The 19,005-nt window shown below is 47.0% G+C and overlaps 1 protein-coding gene and 1 long non-coding RNA gene across 3 annotated transcripts; both read left to right on the top strand.

Annotated features, from left to right (window-relative positions):
* Positions 1-7,090: 7,090 nt before the first annotated feature.
* Positions 7,091-12,346, top strand: SOD3 (superoxide dismutase 3). The gene is made up of 2 exons (XM_090267016.1): positions 7,091-7,202; positions 11,020-12,346. Exon 2 carries the CDS (start codon positions 11,036-11,038, stop codon positions 11,756-11,758), a length of 723 nt encoding a protein of 240 aa, XP_090123142.1. The 5' UTR covers positions 7,091-7,202; positions 11,020-11,035; the 3' UTR covers positions 11,759-12,346.
* A 3,808-nt stretch (positions 12,347-16,154) lies between these two features.
* LOC150020301 (uncharacterized) lies at positions 16,155-18,990 on the top strand. 2 transcript variants are annotated; one of them, XR_016509122.1, is made up of 3 exons: positions 16,155-16,349; positions 16,763-16,827; positions 17,304-18,990. It is a non-coding gene; the product is annotated as an uncharacterized LOC150020301 (long non-coding RNA). The 2 variants fall into 2 exon arrangements; XR_016509121.1 differs by having other exon boundaries at positions 16,634-16,827.
* Positions 18,991-19,005: the final 15 nt, after the last annotated feature.

The raw sequence follows: 19,005 nt of genomic DNA, 5'->3' as shown, positions 1-19,005 counted from the left end.
GTTGCTGTGACTATCTACAGCAATAGTCTTTGTCTTGATAACTACTTTGCCTGATATTAACACAATCATGCTCATCTTATGCTTAACTGTTTCCATGGTAAATCTCTTTCCAACCTTTTACTGCCAATCCATCTGTATTTATATTTAATATATATCTCTTATAGTCAGGAAATAACAATACTGAGCCATCACTTTAAAAAATGAGAGATATCACATAGAAACCTGAATCTCTGGCCTCTCTTGAGAAATAGAAGATCTGGCAGTAACAGGCGGCGCTCCCACGTGGCAGCACGTGGTTCCGCAGCTGCTGCCCCCTGTGGACGTGGGGCGTCCTCTCCCATTCCCAGTTGTCTGTACGGTCTCCCAGGCTCTGGTGCTGAATTACCATTTTTCAATGGGCTGTTGTTCTTCTCAGAGAAGACAAATATTTCTTCTGGTAAATATTTCCACTAAAATGGGAAGATAAAATGTAGGTAAAAGGCTGCCTGTTTAAAGACACAAGGCAACAAAGTATACAAGGCCTACTTTATTACGTTACCTCTTTGACTTCCATAGACATTAGACCTTCAATTTCTGTTGTAGTAAATATTTAAATTCTGTTTGAGATGATCTAACTTGGAGGATTAGAATTTTTTAAAAGGAGAGGAGAGAAAGGCAATGGCTTCAGCCCATGCATAGGCTATGGTTTTCACTCTTCATAGTTGTGGTGACCAGGACAGGATCTGGTATATAATTATATCAATTAGGCATAAATTTGGCTGTTACAGAAATCCACTCACAATGAAAGACATTGAGGTTTATTTTTCTCCCATTAAGAGAAGACTGGAGCTGCTGGTGTTGGTTAAGGTCCTCAATGAGGCACTTGTTTTCCCCTTTAGTATTCAGTTTATTTTGTTTACTTTTTTTTAAGTATGTTTTATTGATTATGTTGTTACAGTTGTCCCAGTTTTTCCCCCTTTGCTTCCCTCTGCCCAGTAACCCCACTTCCCTCCAGCAATCCCACCTCCTTTAGTTCATGTCCATGGATTGTGCATATCAGTTCTTTGGCTTCACCCTTTCCTATATTATTCTTAGCTTCCCCTTGTCTATTTTGTACCAACCAATTATGCTTCTTAGTCCCTGCACCATTTCCCCATTTCTCCCCTTTCCCCCACCCAGCTGATGACCATCCAAATGATTCCCATACCTATGATTCTGTTCCTATTCTGGTTTGCATAGTTGGATTTTGTTTTTACTTTTTAGATTCAGTTGTTGATAGTTGTGAGTTTATTGTCATTTTAATGTTCATAATTTTGATCTTCTTTTTATTAAGAAAGTCCTTTTGATATTTCATATAATAATAGCTTGGTGATGATGAACTCCTTTAGTTTTACCTTGTCTGGGAAGCACTTCATCAGCCCTTCCATTCTAAATGACAGCTTTGCTGGATAGAGTAATCTTGAATGTAAGTCCTTGCTTTTCATCACCTTGAATACTTCTTGCCAGTCCCTTCTTGCCTGCAAAGTTTCTTTTGAGAATTCAGCTGATAGGTAGGTAACTTTCTGCTTTTCTCTTGGTGCTTTTAAGATTGTCTCTTTATTTGAACCTTTGGCATTTTAATTATGATGTGTCTTGGTGTGGTCCTCGTTGGGTCTAGCTTGATTGGGACTCTCTGTGCTTCCTGGACTTGTATGTCTATTTCCTTTGCCAAATTTGGGAAGTTTTCCTTCATTATTTTTTCACATAAGCTTTCAATTTCTTGCTCTTCCTCTTCTCCTTCTGGCATCTCTATGATTTGGATATTGGTATGTTTAAAGTTGTCTCAGAGGTTCCTAAGCCTCTCTTCATTTTTTTCAATTCTTGTTTCCTCATTCTGTGCTGGTTGACTATTTTTTTCTTCTTTATGTTCCAAATCATTGATTTGAATTCCAGTTTCCTTCCCTTCACCATTGGTTCTGTGTGGATTTTCCTTTGTTTCATTTAGCATGGCCTTCACTTCTCCCCTTATGTGTTTGCCATATTTAAGCATATCTGTCAAACCTGTGAGCATCTTTATCACCAGTGTTTTGAACTCTACATCTGTTAGGTTGGCTATCTCCTTGTCTGTTAGGTTGGCTATCCCCTTGTCACTTAGTTGTTTCACTGGAACCTTGATCTGTTCCCTCTTTTGGGCCATACTTCTCTGTCTCCTCATCTTTACTGGATCCTATGTTTGTTTGACTCTGTTACATTGTAAGCGGGCAGAGCCTTAGGTATTCGTCAGTACAGGGTGATGTGTTTCACCATGTTGGGGCACTGTATGTGGGGGAGGGGTCTGAGAGGAAACAATACTGCTTGCTCAGCACTTGCCCCTTTTCCAGGCACTTCTCCCACTTCCATAGGGGACTGGCACCTCTCTAGCTGATGCCCTGGCTGTTGTTTCCAAAGTGGGTGGGTCTGTGGATGCTCTAGGATCATGAGGGCCCTTTAAACAAGTAGACTCTACTGAGAGACTAGCAGTTTTTTCCTCTGCCCCAACTCCCACTGGTTTTCACAGTCAGAAGCAATGAGGCTTAATTTTCACCAGCATTGGAACCATGAGCTGTGGGGTCTGGTCTAGTACTGAAAGTGCTCCCCAGGTGTCTCTCCCTACATTTTAAAATGTGTGATTGCACTTTCCAGTGGCCTGCTGCTGCCACCGCTGCTGCCGCCACCACACCACATCCTCTCCACCCCAGTTCTGCCCCTCCTACCTGTCTAGATGAGTATTTCTTTTTCATATCTTTGTTTGTTGAACTTCCATGTTGTTTTCTGGAACTTCTGGTTGTCCCTAGTTTTGAGGTAGTTGTATTCCTTCTTAGTGGTGGAGGGAGATACAGCGTGTCTGTCTATGCTTCCATCTTGGCTGGAAGTCCTATTTTGTTTACTTTTTCAATGAAGTTTTTGAAGACCCAGGATCTTTTCATCTTTCCCCTCCTCCATTCTGTGCATGTTGGCCTTTTGTTCTCATTCTTGTCAACTGATAGTCTCAAGGCAACAGCCACATTGCTAACTTTTCAATCCACGTTCAATGCAAAAGAAGGACGAATGGGTGGCACCAAGCACTTCTGTCCCTTTTATAATGAAGGTAAAAGGAAGTCATGTCAGGTTATGTCTCCTTTGCTATGACTAGGTCACATGACCACCACCAGTTGAAAGGCATGCTGGGAAAGCAGGTGTCTTGTTTTCCAGCTTGTATTGTGAGAGGCAGCAAGAACATGGGTAGGTATGGCTATGGGCTCAACAAATATTTTAAATAAATATGATTAGGAAGTAAGCTGAAAAGGCTTCCCTTTCTCCAAGTGGAATGTACTTGCAATTATTTTGGGGAAATCAATACTACCTTGGATATGCTTTGAAGTTACTCAGACTGTATCTTGTTTTTATTATTATTTTTTAATCCTCACGGAGGACATGCTTATTGATTTTAGAGAGTGAGGGAGAGAGGGAGGGGGAGAGAGAGAGAGAGAGAAAGAGAGAGGGAGAGAGAGAGAGAGACATCAATGTAAGAGAAAAACATCAGTTGGTCACCTCTTGTATGCGGCCATACCAGAGACTGAACCTGCAACCTAGGCATGTGCCCTGTCTAGCAATCGAACCTGCAACTTTTTGGTTCATAGGATGACACTCCAACCAACTGAGCCACATGGGTCAGGGCAGTCTCTTGTTTTTATATGGTAGAACAGGAATGGCTTGAGCTCCCTCTCACAGGTACATGCAAAAAGTGGACCTGGAAGCAGGGTCAGAGTCCACAAAAATGTAGCTTAGAGGGATTTCACTCAGGTGTTTTCCTGAGGGAATACTTCACAGACACTTATCTTCTGGTCAGAAAAGTCATTGCTTTCATGTCTGATCATTGGTCATTATCTTCGCATGGCCAGCCAACTGTACCTAGTTGAGAAGTTCCTAGTTTTGACTAGTTTTCATTACCTTCTGAGTCAAACACATTGTTCAAACACTTGAATGGAAGGGTGACATGTTCTCAGTGAAAAGGAAACTTTCCAGAATGTGACATGGACACAGAATGCAATCCATCTTTTTCATCAAGGAGCAGAACCATTAATTCAAATAAAAAGGTGCATGTAAATTGCTTACTGAGTGCCTGGCACACAGAGGCACTTAATAAATGTTAGATGCTATTACTTTATTCTTATTAATAAGAATGATGCTTCTTTTCTTCCTGCCCACCTTGCCAACAAGGATCTCTTTGTCCCTATATTACCCAAATGTGTTTTGGACAAAATGACAGGATCCAAGATTGAATTATGTACTTAACTGGTTCTACTTCCCTTCCCCCTCGGTGTTTCTGGAAGAACCTTAGGCAGGCAAGACATGCTTTCTCGGGCGTGTCTGAAACACTCTGGCTGAGTACACTGTCATCACACAGAACTTAGCCTTTAAGGGAGACAGCCTGAAACCCTAACTGTTGCTTTAAATTTTTTTCTCGTGGTAACCACTTATTTCCCAGTGGAATTTAATTATATTGGTTTTTCTGAACCCAGTGAAAAGGAAGCTATTTACAACTGGTATTTCTGTATAAAAGAAATACAAAGTCCTTAGCAGGGATCTTTTCTGCATACAGGGTGGGATAAAAGTTTTACAGTTGTTCGTATGGAAAAAATACAATAATTAGTAAATAATAATATAGGAATAAACTCTGTGTTTTGTATACTCACAACTGTAAACCTACTTTTGCCCCATGCTGTGTAAGTTCATGACTATTGACTGTATCAAGTGGTACTTTCTTTATTTATTCTAATTTTATTTCTTTTAAGGTCCAAGAAAGATCTCCATATGGAATTCTAGAATTGGCCTTCTAGGGGAAATTCACCCTGACCCTGGCAACATTCAATTCTCTTTCCTTTGGCAATAGTACCCAAATTTCCTTCTTGGAAACCAGTGCATCTTCAGTCAATGCAGGGGACATTGACTCTGCCCCTTGCTCCAAAGGTGGGGTCATGACTGATCATAGCATTGAATCGGTTCCAGGATAATCTCTTCATAGCCAATGAGATCAAAGACACTTGCTGGGGCTGTTGGAAAAGAGGTATCCTCTCTTTCCCACTGGATTTGAAACCAGAAGAGAAAGATTGGAGTTTTTGCAGCCACCTTGCCCCACTAAGGGACAACCTATCTGAGGACAGGGCCAATGTGGAGGGAAGCAAAATAAAAGGTGAAACATGGACCCAACAGCAGTATCTGAGTCCCTGGATCTCACCATGTCTAAAGCTATAACTCTTCATGATGAGGGTCAATACATTCTTATTTTGCTTGTTTAGGTTTGGTTTTCTGGACTTGCAACAGAACACTTTACAAGACACTTTCTCATATAGTATGTTATTTAATGCTTGCAATGTTTTTGTTGTATGGCTATTAATTTGCTCACTATGTAGATAAGGACATAAAGTACAGAGACAATAAGTAATGGGTCCAAAGTAGCAGAGCTAAATTGCAAAGTCAAGATTTACTTAAGACTCTCTGATTGCTAATCATTGTACTTTACTGCCTCCCAGCCTAGAGAGGAGACAAAAGGAAAGTTACAAAGGACAGGTGATTCTATACGGTGTAGTTATCTCTATAACATCAGTGACTCCCTTGCACTTGAGACACTGAAATACTGACCTTTAAACCTACTTTTGTCCACCCTGTATAATTATTATTTCATGAACTGAACAAAAATGCAGATTTATTTTTAAAAATTTGATGAATGAGTCACAATGAGAAACCAGAATGCTGTGGGGGTGGGGTAGGGCGAGAGCTGGCATCTGGAACTCTGAAAAGTCAACAGTCAAGGACAACTACACCCAGCAGCAGAATGCAGAGCAGCAAGGGCTGAGCGATGAGCCTGAAGGGTGGGTGGGTGGGTGGGTGGTGGGCAGAGGGGCTGGAGTCTCTGAATTCCCAGAAGTCTCCATCTTACCTTCTGGAATGGCTACTCCTGGCCAAAGATCTTTCGTTTGAATTCTTCCTGCCACATAGTGGTTCTCAAACTTGGCTGCTTACTAGAGCTATCAGCTTTTTATAGAGATGGCTCCAGAAAGCTCTTGCTGGCAATTGACTCACTCAGCCTGGAGTGGGGCCCAGAAGTCTGGATTTCTGTGGTGAGGACCAGTGTTTGGGTCTCCCAGGGCCTTGCCCACCCCCCGCAGCTGTACTCCCCACTCTGCAGTCAGTGGACCTGTTGACACTGCTGTTCCCTCCCCAGAGTTGAGCCCGCAGAGGAGAGGGGCACCTGCAGCCTTAGACGCCTGGCACACAGCGCAGTACCTGGCGTGGAGTGAGCACCCACTAAACATTTGTTGAAGGGAAAGCTGGGGGACACACAGGCAGCTGGGCCAGCTGCCTTTCCTCATGTGGCAGAACAATCGGGGGAATGAAAGCTTCTATTTCTGGATGGAGCTCTGTGATTGAGAAAAGATCCCAGCAGCAAAGGAAGAAAGGCCCCTGGGGCTGGGCTGGGCTCAAGGCTCGCTCAGACTCCATACTCCTTTAAAATGCTCCTTCACCACTTCGTAACCTAGTGACGGCGACACTGGTGACAATGGTACCGGTCAGCATTACATCCCCATTTTACAGACGAGGAAAGGGAGGCGCAGGGAGCTGGCAGGTCCAGGAGCACAGCGCCAGGAAGGGACACAGCTGGCGCTCTGCGGCCTGTGCTACCACACCTGCCTCTCACGTCTCCCAGGCGACGCGGCGCCCTTCTAAGGAGACACCAGGCATACTTGTCAGGTGCCCATTTCCATCGCAAAAGCATCCAGCAAAAATAAGTCAATAGCCAAGGAAATCGGGACAGAGCAAAGGGCCTCACAAGAAAGAAACCATTGTACCCCTCTCCAAAGAGGCTATTTTCTGACTTATTTTTATTTCCCTGCTGCTGCGTGCTGAAGGTCACTGGCTACGTCTGCACAAACCAGTGAAGTCATTCATGACAAGGAATACTTGGCCACGGAGGCCGGGACTGGGGAGAGGCTGGGGGCGGAGGAAACGCAGGAGAAGGAGTGAGGCAATTCACCCAGGGCCAGCCCGGCCTGCTTTCCCTCCCTAACTGGCCCAATGACCTTCTTTCCTCGGGGTGACCACTCCCCCGGGCTGGCTTTCCGGCACACCCACAAACAGCCCAGCCGCAGGCGTCCGGCGGCATTCCTGCAACTGGCTACTGCTGGATGCTGCCCCCCTGCCACACACTTGGAACAGCTGGAAAGGTGGGTGCCAAGAGGAAGTTCGTTGCGTTCTTCTCAGAGTTTGCCTAGTAGAAGCTTGCAACTGGGCTGGGACACCAGGCCTTGTCTTGGAAAAGTATTTGATCATCTTGAGAGAGAAATAGGCTTCATGACGTAAGCTGGCTCTTCTGCGGGATGAGCTGGGAGCTGGGGAGAGGCGTGAGGAAGGCAAGTGGGAGAAGCGGTTCCACTTTGGGTCTGCCAAGGCTGGACCGAGAGGACTTCGGTGTTAGAAAAGAGAAATCTGGAGGGAGCAAGGCTGCCCTTTCTGGATGCTGCATGGCCCAGGGGGCGGGGTGGGGGTGAGGGGGAGCTATTGAGAGAAAGCCACCTGCTTGTGGCAGGAAGAGAGAGGCAGGCCTGGCCTGGCGGCTCAGGCTCCCAGCCAGGCTCCTTCTGCAAGGGAGCCCAGGGATTAGAACGGACCAGGCTGCCATCTTCCCCTTTTGGTCCCATTTCTCTGCTAATCTTGTCTTCCCCTCCAGACCAGGCACAGAGCAGGGCCTGAAAAAGCCACTTGATCACCCACAGTTCAAACTAAGGGGGAAACTGGGCAAGAAGCTGGAGGCTTATGCGAGCTGGCCTTACGGGACAGAATCAACGGCTTAGGAGACAGGAGTCAGGGCTTAGCTGGGGTTCAGGGAGAATTTTCTTTTTGTAAAGAGAAAAACATCTCTGTACCATGTTAATTATTACCCAAGAGTTGTTGAAAGACAACAATCTGTTTTTGCTCCCTGTTTTTTAAGGAAGAACTTTCCAATTGGCAGAGGCCTCCTGAGGGGCAGGATTGCCTCCCAAGGAGGGGCTGGTTCCCGATGCTCGAGGCTGAGCTCTGGCAGGGCTGCTCCCCACTCCCTGGGCTTGCGTGTCGTCAGCCACACCAGGCCGTGTCAGACGTGCTCCCTCGTCATTCTCTGGGGTTTCCCTTCTACCTGCCACTTGTTTTTGGAGCCTCTTCTGGGCTCCTCTTCCCACGGTTTCAATGTCGTCTCTCAGGGGACGGGCCTGAAATCCCTATCACTCGTTTGTTTCTGATCTCTAAGAGCTGCCGTTTACCGAGAATTTTCTAGGTACCAGGCTCTGAGCTAAGTGCCTTCGACGAGAGCTGTTTAGTGTGGTGTCTAAGGTCGAGGCTTAGAGAAGACCACACACTTTCCAATCTTATCCTCAATGTGTAATCTTGGGCAAAACATTCATCTCTCTGCACCTCAGTTTCCCCACACTTCAGAGTGGGGCTAACGGTAACACCTGCCCTACAGGTGTGTGAGGCTCATGCGAATGACTTAACACACGCCACCTGCTTTTAACAGTGCCTGGCACATGTGTTCAGTACATATCAGCGATTCTAGTTGTCTCTTCTAAGCTTCACAGCAATCCTCTAGGGGAAGGGTAATGACCCCTATTTGCAGATCAAGAAAATGGAGGCTCAGAGAGGAGGTGGAGCCCAACCAGGGTTTGCAGTCCAGCATCTTCTCTGCTCCTCTGCCCTAAAGGGACAATGACAGACAGCTAACCCTCAGAGCCTGTGGCAGAGTCGGATTTGAGGTGGAGGCAGAGAGTTTCAGAATCCATCCTTTAACCACCCTACCGCCTCACCTTTCTGTAATAATTACGGAGAGAATAAATACCCAACCCCAGCACGGCCTTTTATTTTTTTATTTTTTATTTTTTATTTTTTAATGTTTTTTATTGATTATATTGTTACAACAGTTCCAATTTTCTCCCCCTTGTTCCCCTCCCCCCAGCACCCCCCTCCCCCAGCGATCCCCCCCAAGTCCATACCCCTGGTTCGTAAAAATTAACTATCCCCCCCCTCTCAAATATTAGGACCCTTTGTAATCTTGTAAAGGACAATGGGCGAAGGTCTCAAGCTCCTCTAGCTGCCCAGCACGGCCTTTTAGAATGGCACTTGCTTTGGGGTTGGAGAAGGCCTTTGAAAGTGCAGCTGACCCCCCGAATCAGTTGTTTGGAGGCAGTATTGATCCCCACGGGCAGATTTAAAGATGTGAAAATACCTGGCATTTAATCCCCACCGTGACCCTCGGGGGGTGTGACTGGCCTTATCTTACAAGTAACTGAGAGAGGGTCAGTCATACCTTCCCTGATGGTGTCACAGTTCCTATGAGTTGGGATTGGGATTTGAATCTGTATCTCTCTAAAATCCCTGGCAGGGTCCCAGAATCTTTGATGGAGCTTAAAAAAAAAAAAAAAAAAAAAGGCACATTTCCAGTTCATGGAATCAGAAGCTCTTAAGGTGGAGCCTGGGCCTGATTTTTAAGAGTCAGAATCTCACGTGCTGCCAACACTGAGAACCCTTCCCAGGTACACTGCTTCTTCCAGGTGCCACAGTCATGTTTCAGTCACCTTCTGAACATCCCACCTGGGCACCTCAGCAGCATCTCCCCCTCTCTCCTTCCTGTCGAGGCCTTAGACCACCATCCACACAGCCGTTCTCCCCTGGGAACTCAGTCATCCTCAACTGCTCCCCACCCCTCAATCCCCACCTCCACCCTACCCAGGGCTGCCCAGGATGTCTCCCAGTCCTTGCCCTCTTCTGCCTCTGCTGCCTCCACCTTGGAAAAAGCCTTCATTACCACTGACCTGGGTTCCTGCAACAGCCTCCGGTCTTATCGCCCTCTGAGATCTGTTTCTCCTTCTCTGTGTCTCCATCTCTCTCTCTAGGCTGTTCCCATTCCTTCTTCCCAATCACCTGTATCCCCAAAGTCCAGCCGCATCCTTCCTCCTGGCAGACTTAATGAACTAAAAAGCTATCTCATTATCCCCTTTGCTGCTTAAAAGCTTCCACCAGCACAAGCCTCCCAGCTAATAGCCACATTCAGCACAGCAAACCCAGCCCCTCCATCCCTGCCTCAAAGTTTGCTCTTAACCTCCGACTCCTCCCAGGTGGCTCAGGCCAGGTTCCAGCCACACTGAATTTGTCTCCATCCCCAAAACAAAGTGTCCTTTCACAGCCTGTGACTATGTCATGTTGTGCCGGAAATGGGCTCCCAACCTCGCTTGGCAGAAAAACTCCTACTTATCTTGTAGGACCCAGCTCAAAAGTCACCTCCTCTGGGAAGCCTTCCTGGAGTTCCCCAGGGACATGGACGCTGCTTCCTCCATCCATCCCTAGCACAGATTGAAGTTGGAATGATTTGATGACATGTCCGTCCCTCAGTGAACTCCTCATTCAACAATCACTTATTAAATGTTTCCTACTGCCAGGTGTGGGCCCAGGTGCTTGGGATACTGATGAATAAAACAGAGTTTCTGTCTTCAAGTCCACTGAGCACTGTAGAGAGGGGGACAGGGCACTCCAGAGAGAGGGCTCAGCCCTGCAAAGATCAGGAAGGCAAGGGCAGCACGTCTTACGCATGCCTGTGGGAGACGATGCTTAGAGAGTGGCAGGGGAGGGGAGATGAGAGGGGGGAGGTCTGGAAGGGCCATGAGATTCCCTCTCATGTGCCCCGAGACACCCCACCTTTGCCCTGAGACCCCCGCCTTTGCCCTGAGACTCTCCACTTATGAAAAGAGGACTCGAGAAGACCATGATCAGATTTGTGGCTCTTAAAAGCCCCTATGAGTTTCCCGAGATTTCTGTGTCAACCATCTTCACAAGCCCAGCAGTTAACAAAGTTCCTGGAACTCAGTAAGCCCTGGAGAAATATGGGCTGAAAGAAGGAATGGGCGAGGATGCTCCCTGGTGAGGATGGGTTGGATCCAAGGACTTGGGGTGCCTGAGATTTCGTGTCTCTGTTGACTAAGCCTCGCTCTTCCCCCACCCCGGGGGTGCCCGCAGGTGCCCGACTCCAGCCATGCTGGCGCTGCTGTGTGCCTGCTTCTTCATGGTGGCCTGCGCCTCGGACGACCGGGTGGGCCGGGACGTGTCGGACGCCAGCTTGAGCATGGAGGAGCAGATCCGCGACATGCACGCCAAAGTGACGGAGATCTGGCAGGAGGTGACAGGGCAGCGGGCGGCGGGTGGCCCAGACGCCACACTCCACGCCGCCTGCCAGGTGCGGCCCTCGGCCTCTCTGGATGCTGAGCAGCCCCAGGTGACCGGCTTAGTGCTCTTCCGGCAGCTGGCACCCGGCGCCCCGCTCGAGGCCTTCTTTGATATGGAGGGCTTTCCGGCGGAGCCCAATGTCTCCAGACGCGCCATCCACGTGCACCAGTTCGGGGACCTGAGCCAGGGCTGTGAGTCCACCGGGCCGCACTACAACCCGCGGGGGGTGCAGCACCCTCAGCACCCGGGCGACTTCGGCAACTTCGCTGTGCGGGACGGCAGCCTCTGGAAGTACCGCTCCGGCCTCGTCGCCTCGCTCAGCGGCCCGCACTCGATCGTGGGCCGAGCCGTGGTGGTGCACGAGGGTGAGGACGACCTGGGCCGCGGCGGCAACCTGGCCAGCCTGGAGCACGGCAACGCGGGGCGCCGGCTGGCCTGCTGCGTGGTGGGCTTGTGCGGGCCGGGGCCGTGGGCGCGCCAGACGCAGGAGCGCAGGAAGCGCAAGCGGGACAGCGAATGCAAGACCACCTGAGCGAGTCCCACCGGCGCGCGGCGCAGAGCTCCCGCCCTGACACTGCCCCTAGTGCCCCGAGATCTCCTCCACGTGCCTGAAGACCCCACACACCCTTGCACTCCTCTAGGCGCCCTGAGAGCCCCTCCATGTGCCCCAAGACCCTACCCCCACCCTGATTCTCTCCCTCTGCTCTCAGAGACACCCTCTACCCTGCGGTCCCATTTCTTGCATGGCTGAGGTCTCCCCAGAAGTCTCCTCTACCCTGAGATCTCTAACTAGGTAGACTCTTAAGGTCCCTTACTTCCCTAGACCCCTACCCTCACCCATGAGCCCTGAGATACCTGTATGCCCTAAGGACTCCCCCAACACCCCCACCCCCTGAGATTCCTCCTTGGCTTTCCGAGGCCGGTGCTGAGGTGGCCTAGGGTCCCCCCCTCCCCACCCACCACCAAAGTGTGACCCTGCCACCTCATGCTGCTTGCAGTTAGGTGCCCCTGCCGGAGTCCTCAGCTGTGTTTGGCATCCTGCCACCCTGCAGAGAGCAGATAGATAGCTTGGGGGCTGTTTGGCAATCTTCACGTTGCACATTAAAAGTTCAGCAGCTCAGTATTGCATCAGGGCCTTGCTTACTTTTTTTGTTTATTTGAGGCCTCTCTCCCGGGCTCAGTTACTATTTGGAAATAGCAGAGATATTTCCAAAAATCCCAGTAGGACTCCTTATCATTCTCTTCCCAATTCTGCTGGCAACAATGTTCAGTCACCAATGGTTGTGGGGAAAAAAAAAAAATCAGCTTGGAAAAACCAGCTGTGGGACCCAAGCAGAGAGAAGGAAATCTATTTGCAATAAACTTCTGGCGATTCTGACACTAGAGCCACTGGCCTGGGCCCGTGGCCCTCACATCTGCCTCTAAATGCAGCATGAGGTCCATTTCCCAGATGGTCAAAACAGGGCCCGTGAAGCAAAGCCACACTGGGCAAGTTACTGGGAGGCTGGTGTTGGCAAATGAAGTCACCAGCCTTCCCACAGTAAGGACAAAGCTCTTCTTGACACAAAGGCACTTGGAAGCAGTGAGGTTCAAAGGTAGGCTGATTTTAATTCCAGGCTTGTTGGAGTTTCAGCCTCTTTGAAAATTATAATCTACATAGAGACTAGATCAGTCTTGCGTATCCACCTTCACTTACTGAACAAAAGTTCTCATAATTCTTCAACCTCCTCAGGTAGACTGGCTTTCTAGCTGTGTCCTTTCCACTCTGGTTATTCGGAGGCAGCTTCCATTTCTCCCAGACTCTTAAGACAGTGAATCAAACTGAATCTTACCCAGAAACCCATCCCCAGTGGTTATTTTTACCTCTTACTAAGACTAACATTATTGAAAATTCTTTCCTTGAACCCAAGTGACAACTGGAGAGAAAGGCTATTATTGTCTGGTGACTTTGCTCCACTAACTCGTTCTCACTGGTTTGAAATATTAACTTGAACTGCACAGGTCAGCACAGAAAAGAAATGAGCAAACTAAGTCTTTAAGTACCCTGATCTCAAGGAGACGTATTTTCCTAGCCCCACAATTAAAAGTCCTGAATACGAGGTGGCCATTACATAGGGACACAAGATGAAGAGAAATAAAATGCCGATCTGCCATCTTCGACTCTGCTGCCCAGATTATAGGTTATTCAGGGTCATCCAGAGAGGTTTGGATTCATTTTCGGAAGGAGACTGGTGCTTTCCCTCACTTACCCTCTGTATTTGTCTGCTGCTGTCACGAAATACCGCAGATTGGGTAGCTTAGAAACAACAGAAATTTCTCACAATTCTGGAGGCTGGAAGTCCAAGATCATGGCCCCAGCACGACCAGGTTAGGACCTCTTTGGGGTTCACAGCCAGTGTTATTTCGCTGCATCCTCACATGGTGGAAGAGGCAAGGGATCTCTCCGGAGCCTCTTAGGCACTAACGAGATTAGTGTTCTCCCTGCCCCCCACCCCCATTCATGATTTTGGGATCTCCCAAAGGTCTTATGTCCTACTACTATCACCTTTGGCGGGTAGCATTTCAATATAGTTATTGGGGAGGGAGGGGGTGCACATTCAGACAATAGCACCTCCTGTTCTTACTTTCTGCATTACCCTCAGCTCCCCAGACTAAAGAGAGACCCTAGCAGACATATTCCTTTCTGTTCTGTCCATTAATGGGAATGGAATTCATTAACTATTTAATGGGGCTCTGGAGCCAAGAAATAGAGAGGAAATAACACAAGGGCAAATTACAGTTCACTGTCAGGGCAAAGGAATGCACAGAGTGTGGTGGCTGGCAGTGTAGGCTGAGCTAGAAAGGCTCGTTTGGAACCCCAGCTCTGCCACACTTACATTCTGTGTGACTTGAGCAAGTCACTTCACCTCTCTGGGCCTGGGTTTTCTCCTCTGTAAATTAAGACGATCCCATTGGATTGTTGTGAGGATTAATTAAATCAAGTGTTATTCATGAAAGCCATGTAGCATAACATGAAGACCTAAGGATCTAATAAGTGTCTAATTAATAACGCTGGCTAATGTCAGGAAAAGAGCTACTACTAATGGATTGGCCACCTTGTCAGATACTGAGTACCACTGAACTACAAAGACTCAAGTAAAGGAAAGGTTATCACCTCTTAGGTTTGTAAGAAGGATTTCTGCACCGATTAAGAGGCTAGCTGAGAGAAACTCTGTGATCCCATCTCTTGGGGGGGATGTGGCTAAGATGAAGGAGAGATTGTGGACCCCACTTGGCCCCTGGAGGCTATTTTTACCCCTCTCCTCTTACAGATCTATTTTGTTAATCTCTTTACATTTGCTGTTTTGACTTCCCAGCCAGCTTGCTAATCAGTTTGCCTGTTTGACTCACAGGGTTTGGATTTGTCACTGAGACTTAAACACACACTTGTTTTGATTTCTTTCTGTAAAATTAGAAGCATTTGATGTAATGACTCTACCTAGACACAGCTGGTAAAGTGAGAATAATGCTCAAGTTTGCACAGTTTAAACACAATGTAGACAATAATTAGAAATGCTATCTTTAGATGTTTAGGATAAGCTTTTTCTCAGAATTGCAGTGAATTTTTTTCTGAGTTGGGCTTTTCAGTGCATATATATATATATATATATATATATATATACGGAAATACTAAAAACGTAAGAAAATAGAGCAAATCAGTGAGTGCTTTGGTCAACTCGAAAGACTGCAAGAAATAACCCAACTGATTTTAGATCTGGCATTTTTGACTGAATGCATAAAATCTCTACATGCTCCATAATTTTCATGATAAGCATGTGAGCTAATAACTATAGGTGACAGATTGTAACTGATAAGTTGATACAATATTCTGGAAGAAATGCTCAGCCTGTGCTTGGCCTGCAGCTAGGGTGGAGAAACTGGCCCAAATAATAAAGATAATTAATCACATATATCAGGAAAATTACATTTTTACGTTATTTATTTATAAAAGATTTTATTTATTCTTAGAGGGGAAGGGAGGGAGAGAAACAGTGGTGTGTGAGAGAAACATCGATTGGTTGCCTCTTGCACAAATGCCCCAACCAGGGACAGGCAGGCAACCTAGGCATGTGTCCTGACTGGGTATCGAACCAGTGACCTTTTCTTTGTGAGAAAATGCCCAACCAACTGAGCTACACCAGTCAAGGCACACATTTTTATTTTAGGTAACAGAAATGATATAGTTATGATATATGATCATAGAATCCAATAAAGTAAGGTCTGCAAATAAACAGAAGTTACTTCTTTAAGTTAAACTATAAAATAGCAGTTGTTTTGCCTTTTTAAAAACCCAATTGTTTCACATTTAATCAGCTATCACTGGCCTTGGCTAAGATCCCAAAATATGTACATTCCTGGGCTCACATAGGTTCCAGAAAGTCAAACTTGTCAGTGTTATGCAAACATTCACTATGTATTAAAAAAATTCTCATTTAGTAAAGAGGTGATATGAAATGTAAGGAAGCACATCGATATCTATCATTTTAAATTGCCTTCATGCTGTATCAACGTGCTTTGTTTTTGGGAGCAATCATAACATCGAGAGACGGGGCCTTCTTATTTTTTCTGCTTCTCATTTCTATTTAGATCCATTACTGAGCTCTCTGTTGCATCTTTCTGATCTTCAAATTTTCCTCTGTTGAGAAAGGTATCCGGAAAAAAAGGAATATATTACAGGAGTGAGTTAAGGGGACTCCTTTGCCTTTTTGACATTCTAAGGTAGCCTCAATATTATTAAGGAGGAAGATTGTTTCAAATGGAGGCTTCCCGAATGAAAGCAGGGGGAGGCGGTGCTGAAACAGAACTCTTTCAAAGCAAAGTAGGGTACCAGGCCATCCACAGGGCTGCAGGAAAATGATCGAGCCAGGAGAAAGTGTCGTCTTTTTTTTTTTTTTTTTTTACAGGATCAAAAAGCCAAGAGGAGCAAAGGCATGCTGCTCTTGAAACTGTGAAGATAACCACGTGGGGCAGGTAGCTGGTCTTTGAAATTCCTTAAAAAGGAGCTTGAACCTTTTAAGTCCCACGGTGAATTGGGGCGCCAACACTCCAGTCTGAAGAACATGTCCGAAAAGGCACTCCAACAGGTGAAGGACTGCTACCAGAACCCTTTTTTAGAACTTCACACTGTGCTGGTGGTATCTGTTTGGGAGGAACAATGATGGGAAAACGAGTTTAGCTTATTTAAGACTGCCAGTTGGGAGGAGGTTCCAGCAGGGATTGAGCTGAATGCCATTAGAAGCCTCCAGCTAGCGAGGCGTGGCGAAGAAGAAAGGGGGGTGGGGGGAGGAGGTGGGCAGAGGAGGCTTGGAAAGGGAAGGAGTTAGGGATGAGAAATGCCTGGTTTACAGAAACCAATCCATTTCCACAGGCCTTAATTAAAAGAACGACAAACACTCATATGTAAAAAGGCTCTCAGGTACAGGGAGATCATAAGAAATGCAGTGTGTGCAAAGAAGCTTTCATTAAGAGACCTGTCAGCTCTGTTTCATTTATCCAGACTGTTCTGCATTCTGCTGGCAACCGAGCTGGAAAAATAATGGAAGGACAGACACACTTGAAGAGGTAAACAAAAGTGGGAACGTTCCAGCTGCAAAACAGGACAGATGATAAAGCAGCCAGGGAAGGGGGGAGGTGGCATTTTTCTTTACTAACAAACCCACCAATAGCCACCACCACTTCTCCCCCCAACTCCGCCCTCATCAGTAGCATAATATGCTGGCTTTTTAAGGACAAAAAACCAAAAAAAAAAAAACAAAAACAGACGCGGTTCTGTGACAATGCTGTTGGTGGCCTACTCAAATCTGTTTTCAACCCTTCTGTATTTCTCAAGACCTGCTTTTCGTGTTGGTGTTTATACCCTTTTAGAGTCTGTATGCTCAGGCACAGGGTCTCTCCCCAGTTCAAAGGGTGATCTTGATGAACCTAAACCCATGACATCATTTCATCTCCCTTGCCAGGGATTGGTTTAGACATAGATAGGTGTGCGATAATTCTTACCAATGACACATGACAAGAACTGAGTTTTTGTTCTTCAACAGACACACACAGAAAGAATAACTTTCTTCAGCCTTTGAACACAGATGTGGAAACAGGTGCTGGCTGGAGCAGCTGCAGTTATCTTGTGAGCTTGAGGAAGTAGCTGAAACACTGGCAGGCAGAGCAGGAAGATGAGAACCAGGTCCTTGATGACGTTCTTGAATGAACCAGACCTGGAATGCCCTACTTCTAAAGTTCTTGTTATACAATATAATTCGTTTTCTTATTGTTTACGTTTCTTAAAGGGTGAATTATGGCTGAGAGTACCCTGACTACTGCAGGCTTATCTGCTGAAATAGGGGAGAGAAGGCTATATACTTTTGCAATGACTCTTAAAAAGACAAAAGACAACCCTAAGTAATTGCTGAAACTCTCTTTAATGACTATGGAACACAAGGACCACACTGGGTTGGGAGAGCAGAGGTGGGACAGTGTCACATGTGTATATAATGCAAGGTCAAGGTTACGCATACAACAGGATCAACTCATTGGCTCCAGTGCCATCTCATAATGCAAAACCTTCCTAGGCTGATTGTGCACACACAGTTTAGCTTATTGCTCTACAACCTCCCCGCCCTGAACCCCAGACTCTCTGGTGCTCATGGCAGTTTTCCTGCCCATGATGGAATGTGTTGAGGGTTTGTTATAAGCCTTGCTTTTTAGAAGGTAAAGATGGGCCCTGAAGATGTGCTCCTGGCCCACAGTGTGTCGAAGCCAGAGCTTCTCTAGGAAGAGAGTTTTCTTTTTATTATTGTATTAAATCTGGCTGTGTTTTCCTTTGGTGACTCTGGTGTCCTATGTAGGAGCGCTGAACATTTGCAGATAACTAAGGCCTAGTGCAGAGGAAAATGATTTCCGTGACTGCTGGACTGTGCATGCTCTGCAGCTGTAGAAGCGACCTCCCTGCAGGGGAGGTTGAGGGGGTGGGCCTGGGGAAAGGCGAGGCTGGAGCACAGAGGGAGGAATGGGCACTTGGGCCTGGCAGGCAGGGGTAGATGGTGTGCCCAGCTCACCAGGAGCAGCAGTGCATTGGCTCGGCCATGCCCCCCATGCCACCAGCGGGGGTGACCTCTGGTGGGTGGAAAGAAAGCAACTGGAGGTTCCACCACTGTGCATGTGGCAAAGGACGGGACCTTCTAGCTGTAATTTCCCCCTTCAGAGTGAGACAGCACAGATTCCTACTGGGCTCCTGCTCTGCTAGCAGAGTGGCGCCTGGAGATGAAATGTGGCGGGGAAGTGTCAGGGAGGGCTGGCCACCCACGGGCAGTATCACACCTGGTTCACAATCCTGGTATAAACATCCGACTTTTAGGATGAATTTTTTACCTTTCCCACCTCAGGAGCCTCTTTTATCCCTGCAGGAGTGTCATGAAGGAGTGATTCTGGTTCTTAACGGTATTTCGAGCTTCTGGGATCTGGTATCAGGTCTTTCTGGGATAAGAAACTGAGTTCAGCTCAAAGAAAGTTCTATCGTGTGATAAGCCTTCAGTTTTCTGCAATGCCAGATGCTGCAGAAATAAAGCTAATTTTATCCCCGAGGAAAGAACCAGGTAGGGTTGACCACTCCCTCCTTTCCCACACTTGGAGCTAGTATGTGGTTCCACAGTGCCCCTCCAGGCTGTAATCAAGTTATTTTGTTTTCCTCTCTTTCCACTCGAGGGCCATAAGCTCTGTGTTTCGTCTTTAAACTCCCTGTACCTGGGG

This window comes from Furipterus horrens, unplaced genomic scaffold (genome assembly GCF_987537825.1).
Source record: "Furipterus horrens unplaced genomic scaffold, mFurHor1.1.pri manual_scaffold_2, whole genome shotgun sequence".
Lineage (NCBI taxonomy): Eukaryota > Metazoa > Chordata > Mammalia > Chiroptera > Furipteridae > Furipterus > Furipterus horrens.
This window is presented reverse-complemented; position numbering and strand designations above follow the sequence as displayed.